At 42.5% G+C, this 24,795-nt stretch overlaps 1 protein-coding gene across 1 annotated transcript in view; it reads left to right on the plus strand.

The window, feature by feature from the left end:
- Positions 1-24,795, plus strand: part of PYGB (phosphorylase, glycogen; brain) — a 66,241-nt gene that overhangs the window by 24,194 nt on the left and 17,252 nt on the right. The window contains exons 3-12 of the mRNA XM_015413016.1: positions 5,113-5,191; positions 9,650-9,753; positions 11,310-11,441; positions 13,093-13,204; positions 14,231-14,313; positions 16,300-16,443; positions 17,363-17,455; positions 18,686-18,832; positions 20,740-20,903; positions 21,545-21,659. Of these exons, the coding sequence (XP_015268502.1) occupies positions 5,113-5,191; positions 9,650-9,753; positions 11,310-11,441; positions 13,093-13,204; positions 14,231-14,313; positions 16,300-16,443; positions 17,363-17,455; positions 18,686-18,832; positions 20,740-20,903; positions 21,545-21,659 (1,173 nt within the window). The remainder of the gene's footprint in view (positions 1-5,112; positions 5,192-9,649; positions 9,754-11,309; positions 11,442-13,092; positions 13,205-14,230; positions 14,314-16,299; positions 16,444-17,362; positions 17,456-18,685; positions 18,833-20,739; positions 20,904-21,544; positions 21,660-24,795) is intronic.

The raw sequence follows: 24,795 nt of genomic DNA on the forward strand, positions 1-24,795 counted from the left end.
TTCTGTTGATACCAGACATTTCTTTGCAATCTCCTCCATCTTCTTAGCTGTATCTGTCAATTGTGTCTGTTGACTGCTGAGAACACTCTCTATGCTTACTAACATTTGGATGATTTTCTACATTTGATCCAGCAGAGGGCGCAACATCTCCCTTTCTTGTTGAGTGACAGCTGACTCAGAAAGGCGGGGCTAGGACCGGAAGTTCACGGCTGCCTCTTCCCTTGCTTCTTCTTCTCCTTGTCTCTTTTTGGCCCTGACATCTTGACTTTTTTGTTTACTTTTTAAAAGTCCGTGCCGCGTGGCTTGGGAACGAATTCCTCTCCTTTGCTTTAATAAATTTCCCAAAAAGTAACTTTACTGTTTTCAATTTTCACTCCCCCCTTCTTCTCGCAATCAAACACAGTCTCGTTTTATAGTGTGGGGGGCAGCCCGCCCTCCTTCCTGCGCTTTCTCCGAGGGGGAAGGAAACGCTCTTAAAGTTTTTCGATCATCCACTCACAGTTTTCAGCAATTTTTTCTGTCTCTTGTAATCGCCTCATCGCTCCATCACTCTGGTAAGTCCGGTGGCGTAGCTAGGTCCTCTCAGGGCACAACGCGGCGGGGCCTCTGGGGCATGGGGAAAGCCTCAATTTCCCGACCGTCGGGTCGGCAAAGAGGCAACTCCCCGGTGCACCCCCTGGTCTGGAGCCTTTACACTAAGGCTCCCTAGGGTCTCTGCTTATGCGGATTCCCCCCCAACCACGCATGGGCGAATCGCCTCTGGGAGAGTCCCGAGAGTGCGACCGTCATTTGCTTCGCCGTGGCCGGAACTCAGTGGCTCCCATACGTGATAAATCATTACCTGTCTTATGTATTAAGAGTTTCAGAATGATATTACTCTACATGCTTTTGTTAGTTACAACTATTAATATGGGGGAAGACTGAACAATTTTATAATATTTTGCACTGAAATCATTTAGGCCTGGAGCTTTATTTCTCTTTATTTTCCTTATTTGCTCCAAGACTTCCTGGCTACTAATTGGTTCATTAAGTTACTTCTTGTTTTTTACTCAGTACTGAGCCAACTGGAAGAATTCACTATTAATTTCACTCTAATGTTTAGCCCAGTGCCATCCTTACACCTAACTGGTGTGAATCACTGATTTAGGATGAAATACATATTTTGTAATGTATGAAGAACAGTAGTGTATTTGTATTCCTGTATGAGCAGTTTGGACAGTTGGTACTTACAGTTGCTTCCCAGTCCATATACTTGCAACAGAAAATGTTTCTGTGCTGCCCTTCATGAGTATACTCTCTGTTTTGGGAAAGGTAAACATGGAAGTACAACCTCTACTGGATAAAGACAGTTCTTTTTCACAAGCACTGGGGGGGGGGGGACTTTTCTTGCACACAGACAGTCCCCCAATCTCAAACAACTCCACACCCACAATAATACAACTTCTAATTTGAAGATGGACACTGGTACCAGAGCTTGCAATAAACCCAGATGGCAGCTTTGCTGCCATATGCACCCAGGCACTGGACATAACAACATCAACTACAACCATCTCAGACTTACTCACTTGCTCATCTTCCAATATTGTGTATGCTATTAAATGCCAACAATGCCCTTCAGTTCTCCACAGAGGACAAACAGGTCAAACCCTATGCCAGAGGATAAATGGACACAAATCTGACATCAAGAATCACAAGACTGATAAACCTGTAGGAGAACACTTCAGCCTTCCAGGACACTCAACAGGGGATCTCAAAGCAGCTGTTTTATTGCAAATGGACTTCAGAAACAGACGGGAACGGGAGATTGCTGAATTACAAATTATTACCACAATCAGAACAATGGAATCCCCTTTACTTAACAGAGATACCAGCTTCTTATCTCACTACACAGACTAAGTCACTAAATTCTCACTTATACCCAGAAATCAAATTTTGTGGTCTTATAGGTGCCACTGGACTCAAACTTGGTTCCCACATCTGTTTTCAACTCTTTTATTATCTGTATACCAACTTACTGCTATTTACATGTCTTACCTAATGTGTCATTCCAATCTTAGCTGTATTTATTGCTCAGTTACTTAGACATCGTGACTCTAGTTAGCTCTTCCTGGCAACTAACACCCCCCACACCACACACCTATATGTAATATTTGAGGAAATCTGTTTCAATGAATCTGAATGAGTGTGCATACTAAGTCTCTCAGCTCTCACTTGTACCCAGAATTGAACTTTATTTGTCTTGTAGGTGCTACTGGACTCAGACCTCATTCCCACATCTGTTTGTTAACTCTTGTATTTGTATGCTAATTTACTGCCAGTCACAGATTTTTCTTACATCCAATCTCAGCTGTAATCACCCAGTTCTTATGCATCGTGACTCTAAATGGTCCTTCCTGAGGACAACCCCCCCCCAGCCCCTATAAGTAATGTCTGAGGAGGTTCTGATCAGGGGTCCTTTCATAGAAAAAGAGCTAGGGGAACTTGGTCCCGGTCGCCGCCACCGGCCTTGCAGCTCCACTGCCGAGCCCCATGAGGGGCCCAGTGGTGGACCTGCAAGGCCGGCGGGAGTGCGAGGAAGCCCCGCGAAGGCTCTCCCTGGCCCCAGGCAGGCAGGGGTGGGGAGAGGCAGGGAGGAAGCAACTTACCCTCCCTCTTCTCCTGCCTCCTGGCTGAATGAGGGCCGGAAGCGGGGCGGCCGGAAGCAGGGGGCGGGGCTTCGGAATGTGCCCCACCCCCCGTACCTCACCCGGGGGAACTGCGATCCCCCGCGATCCCCCCCGAAATGACCTCTGGTTCTGATCCACTGTGTTTGAGGAAGTGTGCTTGCACATGAAAGCTTATACCATGAATAAAACTTCGTTGGTCTTAAAGGTGCGACTGGACTCAAACTCTGTTAAGAATGGAAGTGTTTGAGATTTTCAGTAACTGATCATAACCACATTTGCAAAATACTCTCAGCATGTGATTTCCTGGCACCATAGCATAGCTTCTCATTCATGGAATTCCTTCTTTATTTCTAGTACAATCTTAGCTGTTGATCCCAGTTTTTATATATTTATTACAATATTTCTACCACACCTGTCAGTAGGGGTTTAAGGAGGCTTATAAAAGCCACAGCAACCAAAACAATCCAAAAATTACTAAAACAGATTAAAACACCTAATCATGTCATTGCAAGACAAAATCACCCCAAAACTGACTCCAGTCAGTGGGAGACTGTGCCAATTCCTCCTTTCTCTCTCCCCCTCTCTTTTTTATGTCAGCCTGTTCTTCCCTCTTCCCTTTACTTTGTTTCTTGTTGCTGGAGATCAAAATATATTCATGGAGAGCCCAGTTATGTTTTACAGCCTCCTTTAGTTTGAGTCTAACCTGTCCGAGACGTTTATTCTAATATTAATTGCTGAAAGTAGCATGACTCATGTATTCCAGTCCTTTTGGTAGAGCTGCTGTTATGTTTTTGCCCTGGACAATTATCTGATAACGGTCTGAAAAAGCAACATGTGGCTAAGCTCATGAAGATGCAGACCTATCTTGCAGGACAGGGGTAAAGCTAGGATATTCTTTTGGGGGGGAGATGTTCACGGTGGAAAAATAAAGGCAAGTCCCTCCATTGTCTGTGAAGCTCAATTTCAAACTAATTACGAGAAAGGGCAGTGTGCAACTTTAAATAGATGGAAGGAGCAATGGCAGTAAACAGTTGATTCTGTAACCATTATTATTATTATTATTTGGTTATTTCTAGTCTGCTGGCTGATACTGCTATAACATATCAGGAGAAAAAAGAGGCAATAATCAAATTAAGTAAGCAATGTAGACCCTGTTTTTAAAACGTCTTTATTTGCACTGCATCTGCATATACCTTGCATTCCAATACTGGGAGTACCCGGATTGGTGTCTGTTTCTCCCCCACCCCCTGTCTAAAGAATGCCAAATGGTATAAGCCTTACAATATATTAAATACTCCCCCCACCCCCCGTACCTCCAGACAGGAGGGCCTGGCGGGAGCTGGTCCATGGGGTCGCGAAGAGTCAGACTCGACTGTGCGACTGAACAACAACAACAACACCCCCCGTAGCAGTCTGATCCAGAATGGATAATGTTGAATATGCAGTAGGAAGATCCAGGTTCAAATCCCAGCTCAGTGGCAAAGTTTACTGGTTGGTCTTGGGACAGACATTCACTTGGAGTCTCATGATTACTTAGCCAGCTATAGATTTTTGTCCAGTAGCACCTCAGAGACTAACAAGATTTTCAGGCTATAAACTTTTTTTGGTAAACATTTTTATTGCTTTTCTAAGATCAACTTGGACCCCTCCCCATCGGCACGTTTGCGGGCCGCTCACATCAGAGCAATGATGGAGCGCACCCACTTGCAAGTCGACAAACCGGAACCAGGCTATAAGCTTTTGTTAGTCAAAGCTCTGAGGGTGACTCTTGAAATCTTGTACCTCAGAAATCTTGTTGGTCTGTAAGGAGCTACTGGACTTGAATCTGACTGTTCAACTACAGATCAACACAGCTACTGTCTGAAATATTATTTAGCCAACTTCCCAAAAGAAAACACGGACAAGGAAAGTTTTTGTCTCCCATAAAAATGAAGTGTTGGCTGCCTTAGATGTGTCTGATTTTATGTGTGTTTGTTTCATCTGTTATTTCTCTGAAGTGTGGTCTAACTTAACAGTTCAAGAAATGAAAGCTTACCTTTCATTAATAGAAGTCTGTTTTTAATATTTTCATTGCCTGTGGAAAAAGCAGAGTAGCAAAGTAGTTAAAAAAATAAATAGTTGTGTGCATAACTCAGCCCATGGAGTAAAATTTGTTGCCACCATTTACAGTCTTCCACTAATTGAACAACTATAGCTTGAGTGCCATTCTAAGCTGCAACACCCTTCTAAACACATCAGCTTCAAAGGACTTAGTTTATGATAGCACGTTAAATCCCCTGATTAAATCTATTGATTAACATAGATCCCACTCCAGTAAAAAGGCAGTATTATTAATAGAGTACAATAGATTTCTCTAGGGGAGTTTTTCAGGAATTAAGCTGTTTTGGAACTCCGCTAAGTGATGAGATGAACAGTAATATTGTGCTTTGTTTGCTTTTCACAATAGCTTGGGTTGGACCTGGAAGAGCTGGAAGAGATTGAAGAAGACGCTGGCCTTGGCAACGGAGGTCTGGGGCGTCTAGCAGGTGAGTGGTGATTTTGGCCCGTACTGTTTTGCTGTTCAGAAAGATCAGTGTGTTGCAATATGCAGAGAGTGATATTCAGAGAAAATTGAGTACTCTGAAGTCCTGCTGGTATCATTATGTAATTAAATGTACGTTTATGTTATTCTGATTTCACTGGACCTCAGGCAGGCTAGTTTCCACTAGAACTGATACAGCAGCAAACGTAAGAGATATGGACTGGGAAAATGATTGGTTAGAACTCATCCCAAGTCATAAACTCACTAGGTGTCCATTGCTTCAGTTTTTTGTCTGCAATCCTGAATTATTAAATTGTTTTGATACTGGTTTTTCATAATTATTGGTAAGTTACCTTGGGAGCAGTCAGAACAAGAGTGTGTCCTAGAAATGAGTCTGGGGAAAATATATATATATATACACACACACACCCCGGGGTCCTTTCTGAGTTCATGCAATCAAGCGTGTATTTTAAATTTTGTGGTGGGATCTAAATCGAGATATGTGCAGGCCCAATTTACATCAGCACTGTGGCTCACGGGCTTCAGTCTTCTGTCCTATGTCATTTTGCCAACCTGAAGGGTCCTGGGGGCTGCTTTTTGCCCCATTGGGTATTCTACATGCACTAATGGCATACACCTAGGTTTCCCCAGTGGGGCAAATAATGCCCTCCAGGGCTGTTTCACATCAAGAGAACTGTGGTGGGATGGGATACATAAATATCCTTGAGTTTCAAGGCTTAACATGAGCAGGAATCCAAGGCCTATTATGCATGGGCGTTCTCCCTTGCTTTCACTGTGCACATCTGTTGAGTTTTTTGTTGTTGTTCTGCATTGATTTTCCTCCCTTCAGCACTCAGTTTGCTTTCTGGTTGCTGTTTCCCCGGGTTTTCTGAGAGTACTTTGTGCCGATTTTCCCCTTATTTCACTTCCAAGCTGGAGGTAATTCAAAAGCATACAGATTCCCTTGGATTTTCCCCTTCCCCTTTTGCTGCCCTTTGAAGGCCACATTGAGGTCATTCTGTCCACCGTGCCATCCTCCCCCCTTCATTGGTGTACAAGCTTCATTTCCCCCTTGTTTTAAATTTTTTAAACAAGCGGCGTGAGTGTAACAATATGAGACTATCACTAGTCTTGGATCGCTGAATTTAAAAGAATTAAAACAATGGGGGGTTTAAAAGGAGCTGTGTGAGGTTTAGTTCCCTGCCGGTATTGATTTGAAAAGGGGTTTTGAAAGGATCTCAGTGCTACATGCAAACAAAATAAAGGAGGGGGGATTGTCAGCATGGAATGAAATTGACATAAAACGGAAAGAGAGAGATACACTGGGATGGGAAGCCTACAGCTTTGAAAATATTTTTCTTTTTAGTGCTTTACTGAATAAAGTTTGGGGGAGGGTGAACCATTTTGGTAGTCTCTGGAAGCCTAACATTAAAATGGCGGCTGAGCCACATGGAACTTTTACAAACCACTGAATAATTGCTTGGGATCAATCTGTTTGGAGGACAGAGTGCCATCTGCACAGGATAGGCTCTAAAAAAACTGCCAAGATCAAGACCAGTGTACAGGATTAAATTAGAGATTCACAAAGAGAAAACCACGCAAATTTGCAAGGAAGGGCAGGAAATTGGCATTACAATGCAGCTGCGCTAGGGCATCAGTGAAAATATCAAAAAACCTTTCAATTGAGTGGCAGAAGACTAAAACAAAATCTCTCCAGAGCTTCTGCCAGAGGACTTCCCCATACAAACGGCAGCTCTGTGGAAAGCATGGTGGAGTTGCAGCTGACTTTGCACAGGCGCGCACACACACACGTTGCCAACGATCACAGCTTGCAATGCTAGTGTCAGTGGGTTCTACTGTGCACTCTGTACACTCAACGTTTCCCCATATTATGAGATCGTGTAACTCTTTCCTGTTTTTCACAGTGGCCGATAACACAGCAGAGAATCCCCTAGTGCTTGGATAGGAAAATGGGGCTTTGCAGCTTCTTGTCAGTTTGAAAAAAGTCTGGTCAGTTTCAACATCAGGTTTCTCCCCTTTGCCTGGGTTCCTTTCTCTTTCCTCTCATTCAATGGAGTAACACTAAAATGCATGCGCATAACCTGGTCCACAAGGATTTAAATGGATGCCGCTTGCTGGATGCTGCTGCACAGCTGCAATAGGGCAATTGCTTATTATTTTTAAAAACTTTGGACCCCCACACACACGTCACAAGTGATGTTCCACCCCGATTTAGAAAAGTGCATTTTTAAAATTGTAGCTGCAGAATAAATACACCAGAGGGAAAAGAATGGTGCATAAGGTGGGCACAGAATCCTAAGTCAAGCTTAAAGGCTTACTGCTCTGAAAATCTGCAGTAAGATGTGCATCTGTAATGGGCCTAGGTCTCTCACCTCCATACTTAATGCCAGACTTCCTGTGGTTTGAGAGTATTATCTAGTGCCCTGTGCTGTGCCCCCTCGGTACAGAAGGCCAGGCTGGCTGCAATGTGGAGCAGGGCATTTTCAGTGTTGGTCCCAGTTTACCCCAGGAAGTTTACCACATGCCCCTCATTTAAGCCCTTTGGAAGCTGTGAAACCTGATTTGTTCTGGAAGTCCTTTAATGATTTTATACTTTAACCTTATTTTGTTTTAAGTCTACTTCCTGCCCTTCATTATTTCATTTTTTTTCCCTGCTGGGGAGCAATCTTATTTGTGGTTTCCATGCTATTTCTTGTTCATTTTTGTTACCTGAATTGCTGCTGCTTTATTTTGCTTCTGCTGCTATGTTTTATTCTGTGTATTCTAATGTGGTCTTTTTGTTTTATATTTGGATATATAATTCCCTTAGATTTTTATATTGTTGGCTGCCTAGAGGGCTGTTTTTTATTCAGCAGAAGGGTGGGACACAAATGTTCTTAAAAGCTGTAGGCGCTTTATTTATGTATTTATTTGACATTTTTAGTCGCCATTCACCCAAAGGGTCTTGTGGCGGCTTACAACATTAAAACTGATAAGTTAAAAAACAACCCCAAAACAAATAACAAATATAAAATATTAAAATACGTGGCTCTCACCATACCATATCACCATAAAACATGTGGCTATCACTTTGAATCCTTGAGATGAGTTATATAAATGCTAAGTATAATCATTCGGTATTATCCTTATGACTGTTTGGCACCTAGGGCAAGTTATTATATCTCAGTCCAGTTTACAATGTGGTTATGAGATCCATGCTTTGGTCTGTTGAAAAGCTCTGTTGAATTTGTGACTAAATGGAGAGACCAATGCTCCCTCTAAGCTGTGGAGTCTTGTGAGCAAAAAATTCTACTTTGTGAGCTACTGGCCTTAAAGTTGTGAGTGAGTGATTTGGCTACTGCATAAATTAGTTTGTTCTGGAGTCATCCTTCCTGAGCTAAGACAAAAATGTGTGAGTCGGAGGCTAAAAAACTATGAGCTAGCTCACACTAACTCAGCTTAGAGGGAACACTGGGAGAGACATAACTTTTTTTTTCCATTCAAGTTCTCTCATGCTTTAAACAGAGTCCAAATTTAGGTGGGCATGTAGAAGGTGTTTTTGTTCCTTTCTCAAGACAGGAAGAAACCTTGGGATGTTTTAACAAACACTGTAGTCCCAGTGATACAGCTCTGTTGCTGAATTTTGCACTGTCCTTGAAAATTGCCTAGAAGGGAAACAGCTGTATGGAGGGTACTCCCAAATGCTTGGAAAGAAATAAGCAACAAATGTTCTTCCAAAACTCTTTTTGTGCTTGAGTTATTGCTGCTAGGAGATTCTTCCAAACAGAGAAACCCAGGAGGTTTGCCTTGTCTTCTCTAGCTGTATCACAGTCAACTTCACTAACAGCCTCACCCCTCCTTCAAAAGCTCTGCAGGGTTTGGTTACAAACAGAACAATGGATCTCTGAAAGCAGAATGTGGAGAGTTTGTGAGATCTGGGTGGGGTGGAATTAAAAGCTTGTTTTCCCTGGTCGGGCCAAAATTAATATTAATTTAATATGTTCAAATAAGGAAGTGGTATGAGTCTGTTGTAAAAAAACAACGAGTCCTTTGGTGCATTAAAGAAAGCCACAGTTGCTTATAAAACTGCCTTATCCATTCTTTACTGCCGGGAACTCTGTAAACTAGGTCTAATGGTTCCCCCCTGCAGACTACATTTCCCAGGGTTCTGTAGGAGAAGCTGTGGGAGTTCTACTGGTTTGAAACCGAGATGTGTTGTGATGTAGGCATGTTTTCATACATATCTACTTCAATATGGTTTACTTAAATATCTGGCTGTGCTCAAAATAGATTCTCACAAAGTGAAAGAAAGCTGCTTTTTGTCTACTGCTTTGGCCTGGTACCATGTTGTCTCCCTGTCTTTTAAACACGAGCACATAGGGTCATAAGGGTAATAGCTGCTTTTTTTTTTTACATCTACTTATCTGCCTGTTAATTAAAATTTGGTTCATTGTCATTTTAGCTTGCTTTCTGGACTCTATGGCAACGCTAGGACTTGCAGCCTATGGCTATGGCATCCGTTACGAATTTGGCATTTTTAATCAGAAGATTCTTGATGGCTGGCAGGTATGTTGGTGAAAGGACCGTAATTTGTTTTTAGTCTGTTTCTGGCTTGGATTTCATTTGCTCCTAGAGACACCATGTTCAGGAGAGGGCTGTGAAGGTAGACATTTTGCTGTCGCGGTAGAAGCTGTCTGGGCACTTTTGAAAAAAGATGTTCCAGCCCTCCCTGGTGCCTGAGGGGCATGCAGTGGAGCAAAATGTGAGGACATTTTGGAAGAAACTGTACCTGCCAAGCCTGGAACTCTACAGACTTGGCTGATGAGACTGGGCAAGCAGTGCCCATACAAAGATCAAAGACCTGAGAAGGTCTGTGATAGGAACAATTTTACCCTGAGTCCTTTTAGCCCAGTACTCACTGTTCCAACTGGCAGGAGTTCTAAGTTCAGGGATCTTTCCTTGCCCCTCTACCTGAGATCCTTTGAAACAGAGATATTTGGGACTAAATCTGGAACTTTCTGCATACAAAGCTGCTTAGGAGAGAGAAGTACTAGAGAAGATAAAGCCTACAGGATGTGCAGCCGATGAGGGTCATTCAGTTTGCCAGGAAAGGCCAAAACTCCCTTTTCTAAACAACAAAACATAACCACTGCCGAGGGGGTTCTTCCTCAACAGTTCTGAAAGTTATGCCATCAGTTTGCCAGGAAAGGCCAAAACTCCCCTTTCTAAACAACAAAACATAACCACTGATGAGGGGGTTCTTCCTCAACAGATCTGAAAGCCCCCACAGCTTGCTAAAGTTACCATCCGGTAACATGGGCACCAGCAAAGTCTCTTACCTTAGGAGGAAATTTAAAGAGATTTGAAGCAGCCACAGCTTCTTCCCCCCCCCCCTTCTACAGTGGACTCCTCTTCCATCAAAGTGCGTCTCACACCTGTGCGGGGTGCAGTGGACAAGAGGCTGCAGAGAGGAATGGGCAAGATCACCCACAGTTGACTTCTCCCTAGTGTTCCTGGAGAGCTTTAAAAGACTGCACCTGGCATCTAGGTTGTGTAGGCCTTTTTGGGCCTATGCCTGCTTCCCAACCATTATTCTGCTTTTCTCCTTATCTGTTTTCCCTACTCTAGGTGCCATTTTTTAATGATATGGTGTGGGATATAGATGGGGGGCTGTTGTGAACCCCTGAAGGGCAAAACAAGTAACAGCCCACAAGGGCATCTGGCAGAGCAAGGGAAAGGATGCTGGCCTGCCACACAGTTGGCCTGGGGACTGGCATTTAATATGAGGAGGAAGTCCAATGATGGCATCCTTGTGGTAAGTTCTTGGTATATAAAGGAACTTGCCCTGTGGGTTGCTTCCATTGTGAAAAAGTATTTGTCCCATCTTCGGATGTTCCTGAGGCCCATTGGCACGGTAGTGGTGAGTCTCCATGCAGTGGAGCTACCTTGAGTAGAGTCCAGGTTATAAAATCCTCATCGTGGAAGAGTTTAGCCACACTTTTTAAAATTACCATTGAATGTTAATGGGCTGGAAAAGATCTCTGCATTTGGCAGAGCTGGAAACCCTTTGTGTGAAGATCACTTGCTAACTAAAGCACATTCTGCCTCTCCTTTTTTGTAAGGTGGAAGAAGCTGATGATTGGCTACGTTATGGCAATCCTTGGGAAAAAGCCCGCCCAGAGTACATGCTCCCCGTACACTTCTATGGCCGAGTGGATCACACTCCGGATGGCATTAAATGGGTTGATACTCAGGTGCAGTATTATCAAGTTTTTTGGCGGCAGAGCCAAATTAGGGTGGAGAAGTACACTTAAGAACTTGTATAATGCAGTGTAGCTGAGGGGACGGGAATGGTCGATGTTGCTAATCCACCCAGTTACCTTCACTGAAATGTATTACAGCAAACATAATCTAGGAAGTAATAAATAAGAATGTACCAAGGTTCAAAGTGTGGGTCTGCCAGGAATTCTGTGGCACTATCAGCCTTTCTACAGGAGGCAGTGAAATGTTTAGGATATGCCACTGTCCCCTCCCACTCCCCATCAACTTGTCTCTTGAACATATCGTTTCTGGTCTGTAATTAAATCAGCACCTTTTCCAAAAAGTCACAGTTAAGCCTGGAGTATGACTCACTGAACAACAACCCATGGTGAAAAAATGGTATTGTGTAGGCAGAGCTATACAGGGAGCTGAGCTACCCAGACTAACTTCTGTGCCAGCTTTGTGCGTAGTGGAAGGGGAGTGGCTCAAGAACACAACAGGACATCCAAAGCCAGACCTGAATAACTCTTTAGTCCTCAGAACAACCAATTGTATAACTCTTTCTTCTTTACAATCCCGTGTAAATGTTCAGAACAGATGAGATTCTGATTGCTGAATTACAGCCAAAGGTGACCTCATTTGGATCAGGGTTGTGCAAGAAGGGGGTGAAGGTGTTTGCTCTTCTACATCCATCTTGGTTTGCTAATCAGCCCTGACACATGCACCCCATGCTGTTATAGCTCTTTAACAGAAAAAGTCAATTTTTTTTTTCTGGATCGCAAATCACCACCTTCTGAAGAATGTTTGAAAGGTAGATTTGAACCAGGATGCACCAAGTCAGGACGTGAGAAGTATTAACTAGGGCATGTTGCCCAGTTTTCTCAAGACTGCTTTCACTGGTGTGATTTTAGCAGCCTGTGTCATGTTCCATTTATGCCTTTGAAGTACATCTTGAGATGCAGACAAAATAATGGGTGGCCATGTTGGTCCATAGGAAAATCCAAAAGCCATATAATGCCTTTTATTAAGACTAACCAAAACACAACACATCACACAATCTTTTGAATTCGTCATCACATGGGATGTTAAAAAGGGAGGGGGCACACACTTATTTCTGGCCAGGGTATGGAGGCATTTTTGTCTTCATCCTCCAGGATATTTATTTGATTCCAGTGGGTACAGGGTATGGCTTGCTGGTACGTGTAGCCATTTTAACTTTGGTTTTTTTGAATTCAAAGTTAATTTCCAAACTGGTGCATAAGCTACTGAAATACATTCTCTGCATGCTCTTTTTTTCATTGTCGGTGCCTCACCTTTTTTGTCTATGAGGGGCTCCATTACCTCACAGGCCTCCAAAGAATGGGTTGGTCACCCACCAGTGGGATCACATGGAACTTGTGGGAGGGGGAAGGCAGTGTTGCCAGACTAGCAGCAATGAGGTGCTGGAGACAACAGAGCTTCACTTCCAGGTTAGAACCGCCAATCCTAGAGAAGGGCAACCTTCTATAGGTGATGCATTCGTTAAATTTATTATTCATTAAAATGTTTCTGTACCACTTTTCTTTACCTTCTGGCAAGTCCAAATAGGCTTCACAAAACACTCTTTTTCCTAGTTTTCATCTGATGCGCTTTCCCTTCTTCTAGGTAGTGCTTGCCATGCCTTACGACACTCCTGTTCCAGGTTACAAGAACAATACAGTCAACACTATGAGGCTGTGGTCTGCCAAAGCTCCCAACGACTTCAACCTTGAAGAATGTAAGTGCAGTCTCCTTCTGGAACCTGCTCTCTTGTTCTTTATTTTTATTATGGGGATGCGTCTGGGTTGCCTATTGCTAGAGGAAAATACAAAACTGGATTTCTTAATGTTCAGCAAGTTGGAAGTTTGGCTGGATTTCAGAGGCTGGGTAGGATAAAAGCCACTTAATGTCTGTCCTCCTGAAGCATTGCTTAATGTTCCAGCATGCACAGAAGCAGAAACTGTTGGATTGGCCCCAAGTTGTCTGCAACAGATAGGCCTTACCCACCATTTCTGTCTTGAGGTTTTCTTCCATATTAATCTGCTAACTGCAGCAGGAGTGTGGGACACAGAACCTTATGTGTACAATGGATAGGTGCAAGCAGTTTCCTTCTCCACCACCTACATTCTGAATGGCTGTGTTGGGATGGTGCTGTGTTCACCATTTCTTCACTAGGCAATGTGTCCTCAAAACAGCCAATGTCTGGTGTTTCCCCAAGATGGTGGCTAAGATGAGGACAGAGTCTTGAGTTGCTCTAGGGCTCTTTGAACTAAATACAATGTGTTGGTTTTTCCTTTTGCCATTAATGCAAGTCTTAGTTTATTATTTAGACTTCTCAAATGTATTCAGCATAGGTTGATTCCCCTCACCCAACCTACCCAAAGCAAAATTTTCTGTAGAAACAACAAGGAGAAGAGGGGCTGTTTGTTTGGAAGACTCTGCTAAATGAGAGAAAGTCTTGTAGCATGTTTAAAGGCTTAATGAATTTATCGTGGCATAACTTGTTATGAATTAGAGCTTGCTTGATCAGATTAATGAGCTCTGACTCATGAAAATTTATGCCAGCATAAATCCATTAGTGCTGCAGGATTCAGTTGAGTTGGCTGCAGCAGACTTGCATAGCTACGTTGCAAAAATGAGAGTGGTGCTTGACTGAGAGGATATTCTAGGTAATACAGTAGATTAAATATAGAATTACCGACGTTTTACATTTATGGAGCTGGTTTGGCTGTTCTGTTGATATGTGTTCTTTCTCTTGATCTAGTTAATGTCGGTGATTATATCCAGGCTGTGTTGGACAGAAACTTGGCAGAAAACATCTCCAGAGTACTGTATCCAAACGATAATGTAAGTTAATGTTTTATGTCACTTTTAGTCTCTTCTGCTAAGCATATGCAGCCTATTGCTGTTTCCTGCAGAGATGACCATTTAATTTACGTTCATTATAGTATAAGTCCTATACATGTATAGAGAGGTTTTCCTATTCTGCTGTGTTGGTTAACTGAGAGGCTGTTCTAGGGAATACAATAGAAATATATCTGTGTGTGCATTGATTACTTTCATTATATTAAAAAATTATACTTTTTTAAAGCAAATATATTGAACTAAAGCCAGTTTGGTGTAGTGGTTAAGTGCGTGGACTCTAATCTGGGAAAACCGGGTTTGATTCCCCACTCCTCCACTTGCACCTGGCTGGATGACCTTGGGCAAGCCATAGTTCTGATAAGAGCTGTTCTTGAAAAAGAGCAGTTTCTGTCAGAGCTCTCTCAGTCCCACCTACCTCACAGGGTGTCTGCTGTGGGGAGGGGAAGGGGAAGGAGTTTGTAAGCCACTCTGAGACACCTTTGGGTAGTGAAGGGAGGGGTATAAATCCAATCTCTTCTTCTTCTGAACCCTTCTGATTAACTGACCTGATTTTTATTTTTTGGGGGGGGACGGGTGAGTATTTGTGTGCATGTGTGTGTCTGGTTGGAAGTCATGGTTGACTTCTGGCAACCCCTAGTGGGTCTTGGACGTTTCAAGGAAGTGGCTTACTGTTGCCTGCCTTTGTGTCACAGCCCTGGTCTTCCTTGGAGGTCTCCCATCCAAGTACTTGCCAGAGTCAGCCCTGCTTAGCTTCTGAGATCTGATGAGATCGGGCTTGCCTGGGGCCACCCAGGTCAGGGCTGAACTGGTTTTATCTTGTTGGTTTGTTACCGTCATAGATGAGTCTTTAAAATGTTTTGATTTATGGATAAATGGGCAGTTGTGATCAGTGCTCCCTCTGAGCTGTGGAGTCTTAAAACTCTACTTTGTGAGCTACTGGCATTAGAGTTGTGAGCGAGTGATTTGGCTACTACATAAATTAGTTTGCTCTGGAGCCATCCTCCCTGAGCTAAGATGAAAATGTGTGAGCTGGAGGCTAACTAGCTCACACTAATTCAGCTTAGAGGGAACACTGGTTGTAATGTATACAAGTGTGTACTGCATTGCAAACACACAGCTAAACTTCCTAGTAACTGGTTTCTTCTGCTTCACTTTTCTTTGCTTGTGTTACATTTTTCTTTCCTCTTAATCTATAATCTCTTTTCCTTGAACCTAAACTAATTATCTTGTTTAATTAATTTCAATGGAAGTAAGCATGGCTGACTTTATCTGGATTGGGGCCTTTGGGTACAGTTCAGAGAACAGTAAGCATGCTTTAAATAAGTCCCATTGGTTTCCTGGTGATTTCCTGAATGGGTTAAGCAAATTTTTACTTTCCTAAGATTCTGTTCTGCTTATCCATTGATAAGAGTGAACATTTATTCTCTGACTTTGCAGAAACTTTAAAAAAGAATTACAATGGTATTCTTTCATTTCTGAGGATTAAACATGCCTATTTCAGATAACTTTTGTATATCAAAGATGGGAGAGAACCATTGTGATTTTACAAGTGTTTATGCCCGAAGTGCCATTTCTTCTGTCTATTAGTACATCTTTATGCCACCATTCCTCCAAGGAGCTCAGGGCAGTCTACATGGTTCTTCCTATGCATTTTATCCCCATTGCAACCCTGTGAGGTAGGCTAGGTTGAGAAAGAGTGATGGGCATGAATTTCATGGCAGAATGTGGATCTGAACCCAGATCTGCCAGATCCTCATAATGCTCTAACTACTACACTACGATGGCTCTGTAATAGTTTGTAGATTATACAATTATGGATAGTCTCCTATAGTTTATTTTGGAAAGCACCATGGTGCTCTAAGTGCTCAATAATTTTGCAGTCCATTGGGTACTGCCTTCATTGCATTGGATGCTGCAGAGACTTTTACAGGCTCTCACAACAGTGACATTTCTTTCCATGTTTCTAAGTTCTTTGAAGGAAAAGAGCTGCGTTTGAAACAGGAGTACTTTGTGGTAGCAGCCACTCTACAGGATATCATACGGCGATTCAAGTCTTCCAAATTTGGTTGTCGGGACCCCGTCAGAACCTGTTTTGAAACTTTTCCTGACAAGGTGAATACTAGGGATGAACCAAATGGTTACAGAGTTCTCTGTTACCAATTTTCTGCATTCCTCAAAAATTAACTAGCATTTTGGAGTGGCAGTGGAGCTTCCAAGTAATTCTAGAAAGCAGAACAGTGACCATTATTATTATTGTAATAACTAGAAATAATCATAATTACATTAGTCTTGATGCATCCGTATTGATGTACCTTAATAATATACATTGTTGTTAAATAATCATTTATACTGCCAAATCAGTTTACAAAATACTGTGCTGTTTTTTTACTTGTTCACCACAAAAAACCCTATGAGTTTAATAATTATACCAATGCGTTTTGTACTTCTGTGCTGTGTACTCCTAAATGCTAGGGTCTTCGCTCCCACATTCTACAATTGGTATCAGTAATGAAAATTGGGTAAACTTAGTTTTTGCTCCTTTTAATCTTTATGCTTCATAAAAGGGCTTGGATCCAGCTGATAGGAGGGATTTGCATCAGTGGAGTGGGGCTTCCCCTCTTCTCCCCTCCTGCTGCAGCCCAGAATGCTGCTCCTGGGGATGGGTCAGAGGTCTGCAGTAGGGAGGAGGAAATTTGGGAGGGGGACCCTTCCATTCATGGAAAGTGTTTGCTGGACTGGAGCCAATTTGCATGGTTGTGCATCTTATTTTTGAAAAGAGTCTTTTACATAATTTGGAATGTTTGGAGGGAGTGTTTTCATTTTTTTCTGTACAGATCTGTGGGAAAGGGATGGCACCCCTGGAAAACTAGGAGGGGAAGAGGATGAATCTGTAAAGAAACAGAAGATGGGGGATGAGTTGAGGTTGATTTGGACTTATGGTATCCAGGGTCCATAGCTCCCATGAATTGTGCTGCTTCTATGTCATGGGGGTGTGGGAGAGTTTCACACTAAGAGATTATCTGTTTTGCAGGTTGCCATTCAGCTAAATGACACCCATCCTGCCCTTGCTATTCCTGAGCTCATGAGAATCCTTGTTGATGTCGAAAAAATGGATTGGGAAAAGGTGAGAGGGAAAAAAGAAAATGGCATAATTACATGAGACTGTGAATTAGCTCTTAGACTGTCTCAAGATTATCGATGACAGCTCAGTATAGATCACCTAAAGGCAAAAGTACAAATTTGGTGGAAGACCTGTGTCCTTGAACATGGGTTAGCACTGAACAGTTGTAAAGGGCTGTGGAGGGCTTGAAGTGGAGAAGTGGCAGGCAGACGTCCCTCACACACCTATTCTTCTCAGACACGTTTCTCCTAAACAGGCTCAGAAATGAGAAATGCAACCTAGTGAAGGAGTTGCTTAGCTAAATAGATGTGGCCTTGGTCAGTGCCCTGGATGGGAGAGCACTGAGAACCCCAAGTGGAAAAACAGAATTATGGAGAGCCAAATTAGACTAAATCTGGTAATGGACCTTCCAGGTTTCTACATCAAGCAGTCCACCTGTAGAGGAGCCAACTGGCTGGACACTCTCCTCCCTTGTGCTGTTTTCCCAACTTCATGCAATCCTCCACCATGGTGGCTATTTTCCCCACTGGGAAAACTAAAGAGATTACCTATATATTATATGTACTCAAATAGCAGCCACTGGAGGGGGTCATATGAAGACGGATACCAGCATGCAGAGAGAGGGTTAAATCCTCCTCTCAATTGTAGCAGATCCCCAATCTGAACCATACTTCTTATAGTGACTATTCATATTATTTGGGAAATCCATTTATGGCCCTGATTATAGCAGAGGAGGTTTTTAAAAAGCTATTTAGGTTTGTACATAGAGACTGTTATTGTGCCTGTGCCATGCCACAAGTGAACAGCTGCTTATTCATATCTGCTGGTACTCCTGAACAATGCTCCCTCTAAGCTGTGGAGTCTTATGAGCAAAAATTCTACTTTCTGAGCTACTGGCATTAAAGTTGTGAGCAAGTGATTTGGCTACTGCACAAATTTGTTTGCTCTGGAGCCATCCTTCCTGAGCTAAGACAAAACCCTGTGAGCCGGAGGCTAAAAAACTGTAAGCTAACTCACACTAACTCAGTTTAGAGGGAACACTGAATCATGACGTGCTTGCACTGGACACGCAGTAGATCAAGACGTGGTTGCACTGGACACGCAGTAGATCAAGACTGACTTACGGTGCTTGTCCAACAAAGGATATTGTTGTGGATAAATCACTAGAGACATCAGATTCAGCCTGCTGTGATCTCTTTTACTCATATTAACCCACACATGTTTTTGCCTTAGGCCTGGGAAATAACAAAACGAACCTGCGCATATACCAACCATACAGTGCTGCCTGAAGCACTGGAACGCTGGCCTGTATCTTTGTTTGAGAAACTCCTGCCAAGGCACCTGGAGATCATTTATGCGATCAACCAAAAACATCTTGATGTAAGGAGTCCGAATCGGAGAAACTGGAGGAATTAAGAGGATTGATAAGACTGGAAGCAAGCAGGGGTTGGTTGTTTAAGAATAGCTTAACCTGTGCCTGAATACGCAGACAGAGGAACCAGGGCACAGCCAACAACTTTATAGGTCCAGGTGGAATTCTATTGGTCCTTTGTGTCACCTGGTCCCTGCTAAGTTACTTTTTTGCAAGGCCTTCAGGTGGAACTGAAATAGGGGACAGCATGTTGTGTATAGTTCCAAGCTTATTTATTTTTCTTAGATGCTTTAGCATGGTTTTTATCTGAATTGGTTTATACTTGAACATACTTGCTAGTCTTCTTGAGGACCCATTAGATGGAAAGGTTAAATGGTCTAAATAAATAAAATGGGTAGTTGCTTGCAGTGCCACCTTCTTGCCATCTTCAGTGGTGGTGCTGTGGCATAGCAGAAAACAGGCCATCACCTCCATTCTCCACTAAAATGCCCTGTTGTCACAGAGATGAAGGCACCAGGGTCCTATGCAAGAATGATCTAACCAGTTGGAGCTTAGAAGTTCCTGGTTAGTCTGATGTCACTGGGAGTAGTCAAACATTCCATGTCAGGCATCACTCTCACCTTCATTTGGATAGTCCCTTGACTTTGCTGGGAACAAGTGCTACTGTTGGCCTGGATGCATTATGTGGTTAGCTTGGATGGCTTCCATTTTTACTGTTTACCAGGATGAATTACTTCCATAAGTTAATACCAGTAATCCGTCCTTAATGCATTTTGAGGGATCTGAAATCTGCAGTTTTACCACATGAGAAGAGCTTATTACTCCTTAAAAAATAGTTGCAGATTTGTCTTTGAATCATAGGGCATATCTGTGTTACAGATTAATAACAATAATTCAAGCACCCTTGGGAACTGTTGTTCTATGATGGAGAGCTACAGATCTCTAAAGAATCCTTGGTGCCCTCATTGGGGTTACCAACTCTGGCTTGGGAAGTTCCTGGACATTTGAAGATGCTGCTTTGGGAGGGCGGAGTTTGGGAAGGGATTCGGCAGGAATGTGATGCCATACAGTTCACTTTCCAAAATCTGATCTTTGTGGCCTGGAGATGAGATGCAATTCTGGAAGAAGTCCCACCAGAAGGTTAGTGATCCTAGCCTTCACCAAAGTATAATTCCTAGGATTGTTTGGGGTGAGCGATGACAGTTAAACGAGTATAAAACCATTTTACATGTATGATATAAATTCTGCTAAAACCAGTTTGTGTTTGTGACAAGCACAAATTTGTCACAAATAGATATACCCACCAAACCATCATAATCATAGCAGTGCCAGTTTCTAGCACCCTTCACCATATCCACAGGTTCATTCCAAACTAGGAATTAGGAGTTCCATGTATGGAGCTCCCAAAGGATTCCCCCCCTTTAAATAGTTGGTGTATAGGGTTATGATTTGGATTTGGACCATGATATGGGAGAAGGGGATTAACCCTCTCCTCCCACCGTTTCCTTTACCAAAATGCCCCATGTGAGCTGCACAAACATATAGATCCTGATACAGTTTCTGGTACTAAACCTGTATGCCGCCCTGCCCGCTGTCCACGGCCTCTCTGTGGGGTCTTTTCTATTCAGGAAAATGCTGAGTGAGAAGGCTCACCACCACCCCATACTTCTTGTTCTCAACTGTGGCCTGACAGGCCAGCTGTTTAAAAGAATAAAACTGCTGGGAGCTTCATGTGTGGAACTCCTGGTTCCTTGTGTGGGGTGGTCGTTGCTTAAAAGGTGTGGGGAATGGCAAAATGAATGCAGATCCTCAAGGCAACTGCTTTTCTTTTTCACATTCTTCTACATCCAAGGATCCAATGTAATATAAGATAATTAAGTCCTCGTTGTCAATATTCCGCTTTGCACCCCGACAGCATGTGGCAGCCCTTTACCCGGGAGATGTCGACCGCCTCCGAAGGATGTCTGTGATTGAGGAGGGCGACTGCAAGAGGATCAACATGGCCCATCTGTGTGTCATTGGTGCTCTCGCAGTCAACGGTGTTGCCAGGATCCACTCGGAAATTGTAAAGAACTCTGTGTGAGTTCTGCTTGTTTTTCCTTTGCTTGTCTATTGTGTGCTCTCGGCTTGGGGCTGTATAAGCAGAAAGCAGACTGGGACTGTCGTATCTCTCCAGGGATCTGGGAAGAAAGCTTGTTTCTCTCTCATGCATGGTTATGAAATCTGTTTCATTTTGAATGCTCACGTCTTTCTGTCTCGGACTAGAAAATATAAACACGGTTTGGAAATGAGAAGACAAAGAAATATGGATGGTATCACTCAAAAATAACAAACGACCTCTCATTCATTTTGAGTGAACTTGTAATCTTGGGGGTAATGGGGAAGCTTTTAAACATAGCTTTGATAACACTTGCAGATCATTGGTAAAACAAAGGACCAGTGTTCGGAATCAACAGGATCAAAAAGGGCTGTACCACTTCAGGGACTGTACCGCTCCAGTGGAGGGCTTCATGTTTGACTCATCCCCATGACAAAAGCTTCACATGTATAGAAAACTACTATGTCAAGTATAAGATCTGCCTGATGTGACGTTTAACTGTCTGCAAGGAAGTTTAGCATGTATGTGTGCAAGGAACACAGGCTCGTGCATGAAATGATGGGAGTACAGGAAAAGCTTCTCCATTTGATTTCTGCTGTCTTGTTAACCCCATGCATTTCAGGTTCAAAGATTTCTATGAGCTGGAGCCAGAGAAGTTTCAGAACAAGACTAACGGCATCACTCCTAGGCGCTGGCTTCTGCTGTGCAACCCTGGACTCTCTGATGTCATTGTGGAGGTGAGTGACAAGAGGCTTCAGCCAATAGGAAAATCCGCTGACAGAATCCTTCTCTTTTGTACGAGAGGAGAGAATTAGGGACACAGCCCTGGGGAGATGAAGGATAAGCAAGCTTCCTCTTAAGGCTTTACAAGGGAAGGGCAAAAAGGACAGTTGGCTTTAGCTTTGATGCTTCTTAGGATCGAAGCTATCATACTTTGGTCCCATTATGAGAAGCCCAAGAGTCCTTGGAGAAGACAATAATACTAGGAAGAGTTGAAGGCAGCAGGAAAAGAGGAAGACCCAACAATGAGATGGATTGACTCAACCAAGGAAGCTACAAAGGCCCTCAGTATGTAAGACCTGAGCAAGGCTGTTAACGACAGGACGTTTTGGAGAACATTAATTCTTAGGGTCACCATAAGTGACTTTATGGCACTTAACACACACACACAAACACAGGACATTGAAGTTGCATCAGAAGGTGCAACTTGGGACCATGAAGATAACAATGAAAGGACTGTTGCTCTTCTCAGTCGAAGATGACACTTCCAACATGAATGTTGTTTCCCAATATAGTCTTGTGTTAAAGTTAGCCTCTAGAAGGCCATCCGCCTGACCCCAGGGATGGGGTTGTGGTGCTGGTGGGGCTCCCGCTTCTTTTATTGCTGAGAGCACAATTCCTGAGCTCATGAGAATCCTTGTTGATGTCGAAAAAATGGATTGGGAAAAGGTGAGAGGGAAAAAAGAAAATGGCATAATTACATGAGACTGTGAATTAGCTCTTAGACTGTCTCAAGATTATCGATGACAGCTCAGTATAGATCACCTAAAGGCAAAAGTACAAATTTGGTGGAAGACCTGTGTCCTTGAACATAGGTTAGCACTGAACAGTTGTAAAGGGCTGTGGAGGGCTTGAAGTGGAGAAGTGGCAGGCAGACGTCCCTCACACACCTATTCTTCTCAGACACGTTTCTCCTAAACAGGCTCAGAAATGAGAAATGCAACCTAGTGAAGGAGTTGCTTAGCTAAATAGATGTGGCCTTGGTCAGTGCCCTGGATGGGAGAACACTGAGAACCCCAAGTGGAAAAACAGAATTATGGAGAGCCAAATTAGACTAAATCTGGTAATGGACCTTCCAGGTTTCTACATAATATTCGAAGAGCAAAGTCAGCTGCGAGTCAATGGGAATATGGGCTCAAATTCTTGAGAAAAAGGATGCAGTGATATCGACCCGTTGTAGCAGCATATCTGGGTTCTTCAGACAAGATGTGGGAAAAACACTCAACTGTGCCTGAGGAGCGGCATTTTGTGCTGATCAGGAAGCTGCAGTGAGAAGGGGAAGGCAGGAAATCTCCATTCTGCCATTAGAAAATGAATCCACTGTGTCTAAAGCCCCCAAATTCAGAAGGCTAAAAGAAAGAGTCATTCATGTTACCTTTTAGGTTTCTGATTTCTAAATTCTTCTGAAAGGATGTCAGTTTTAAATGTTTGAGATTCATGGCACTAGGACAGACAAATTAAATGTCTCAGCTTAACCTCTCTTCGCTGACAGCACTGAAAGTTTTTGAATTAGTGTTTTGATCCCCCCCCCCAGCATAAAGCTCACTAAAAGTATGAGAGTGATCGATGCACAGAACAGCAGCACCCCCTTGCTGCTAATCTCATGTCAGAATTTTGGCAGACTATGATGATGAAAGTCAGCCTCCATATTTGTACAATTGTCCATTCTTTTAATCGTACATAATATGCAAATAAATGGTATTCTTCCAGCTGAACATACTTTCCAAATGTGATGTTTCAGTGCTGTTTCACAACACTGTGTTTTCCAGTCCTAAACGTGTTCAAAAAAGAAGGTTCCCTCATTGTGTCTGTGAATTACTGTGGAGGCTCACTAGTCATTACAATGTGATAACATATTTTTTTTTAATAATAATTTTATTGGATTTCCCATCAAGTTTACATACACATCAATTACAAATTTACAAAGACATCACTCTCAATAATACTAAAATATACAGTTCCAACTATAGCAGATCACCACATAGGTCATATATATCTTATATATCATTTGGTGCATTAGTAATTATTTCACCATAAATGTAATGAATCTATAATATCAGGGATTTCTTTCTGTTGCATCAAATACTGTAATATAGGAGACCACGTCACAGAAAAATTAGATCGTGTTCTTTGAGAGCAGGAATCATTAACACTCTTTGTAATTTTTGCCATTACATACATATTCCATAGCTTAGCATGCCAGTTCTGTTTATTTGGTCTCTGTTTACTTTTCCACTTTAGAGCAACAGCATTTTTTGCCGCTGCTAAAAGAATAGCAATTTGCTGTATTGTACTCTCTACTGGTATATCTATACTCCATTGATGTAAAAGAAGATGTTCTACAGTAAATAGGAAGTTATGCGCATTGTTGGTGGCAGTGTGATAAAATTAAGAAATTCTGGCAAGAAATACTAAACATAATTCAAGAAATAACCTCAGTCCAAATTCCACTAAAACCGGAAATTTTGTTTTTGAATACCTGGCCCGAAAATCTGAATTCCAGAGTACATAGACGCACAATAGAAGTCCTTCTAGATGCGGCCAAAAGAACAATAGCATCGCACTGGAAGGAGAAAGGGGCACCCACAGTAGAAATATGGTACAAGAAACTTTGGACTCATTACTTAATGGATGCAGTCTCCAACAAACTAAATTACATGTCACAAAACCCAACAAAGTCTAATTTCATAGAAAAATGGTACCCAGTGATGGATTATCTGTCTCAAAAACAATTTATCTCATCTGAATGGTCTCAATACCACAAATGGATATAAGATTAACGAAATGACTAGTTCCACAAAATCTCATACTTATTTACTTATTTCTTCTCCACTAGCTCTAATATTTCACATCACATCTTCCAAATGGTCGAATTGTAAGTTGATAACAGAAGTTTCCTTTTCTTTCTTCTCTTTCTTAACGCTCCAATAGTTCAGATTGCTTCCTAATGTTTCTATTAAGCTTACGCCAAGTCTGTTATCTCTATACTGAAAACATATTCGGAAGTGTGATGAGTAATGTATTGTAATTCTTTGAACATGTTATAACGTTGTATATACTCAGGAACTATTTACAGGATGTGAATGTAATTGG

The sequence above is a fragment of the Gekko japonicus genome, unplaced genomic scaffold (assembly GCF_001447785.1).
Source record: "Gekko japonicus isolate JY-2015 unplaced genomic scaffold, Gekko_japonicus_V1.1 scaffold2446, whole genome shotgun sequence".
NCBI lineage: Eukaryota > Metazoa > Chordata > Lepidosauria > Squamata > Gekkonidae > Gekko > Gekko japonicus.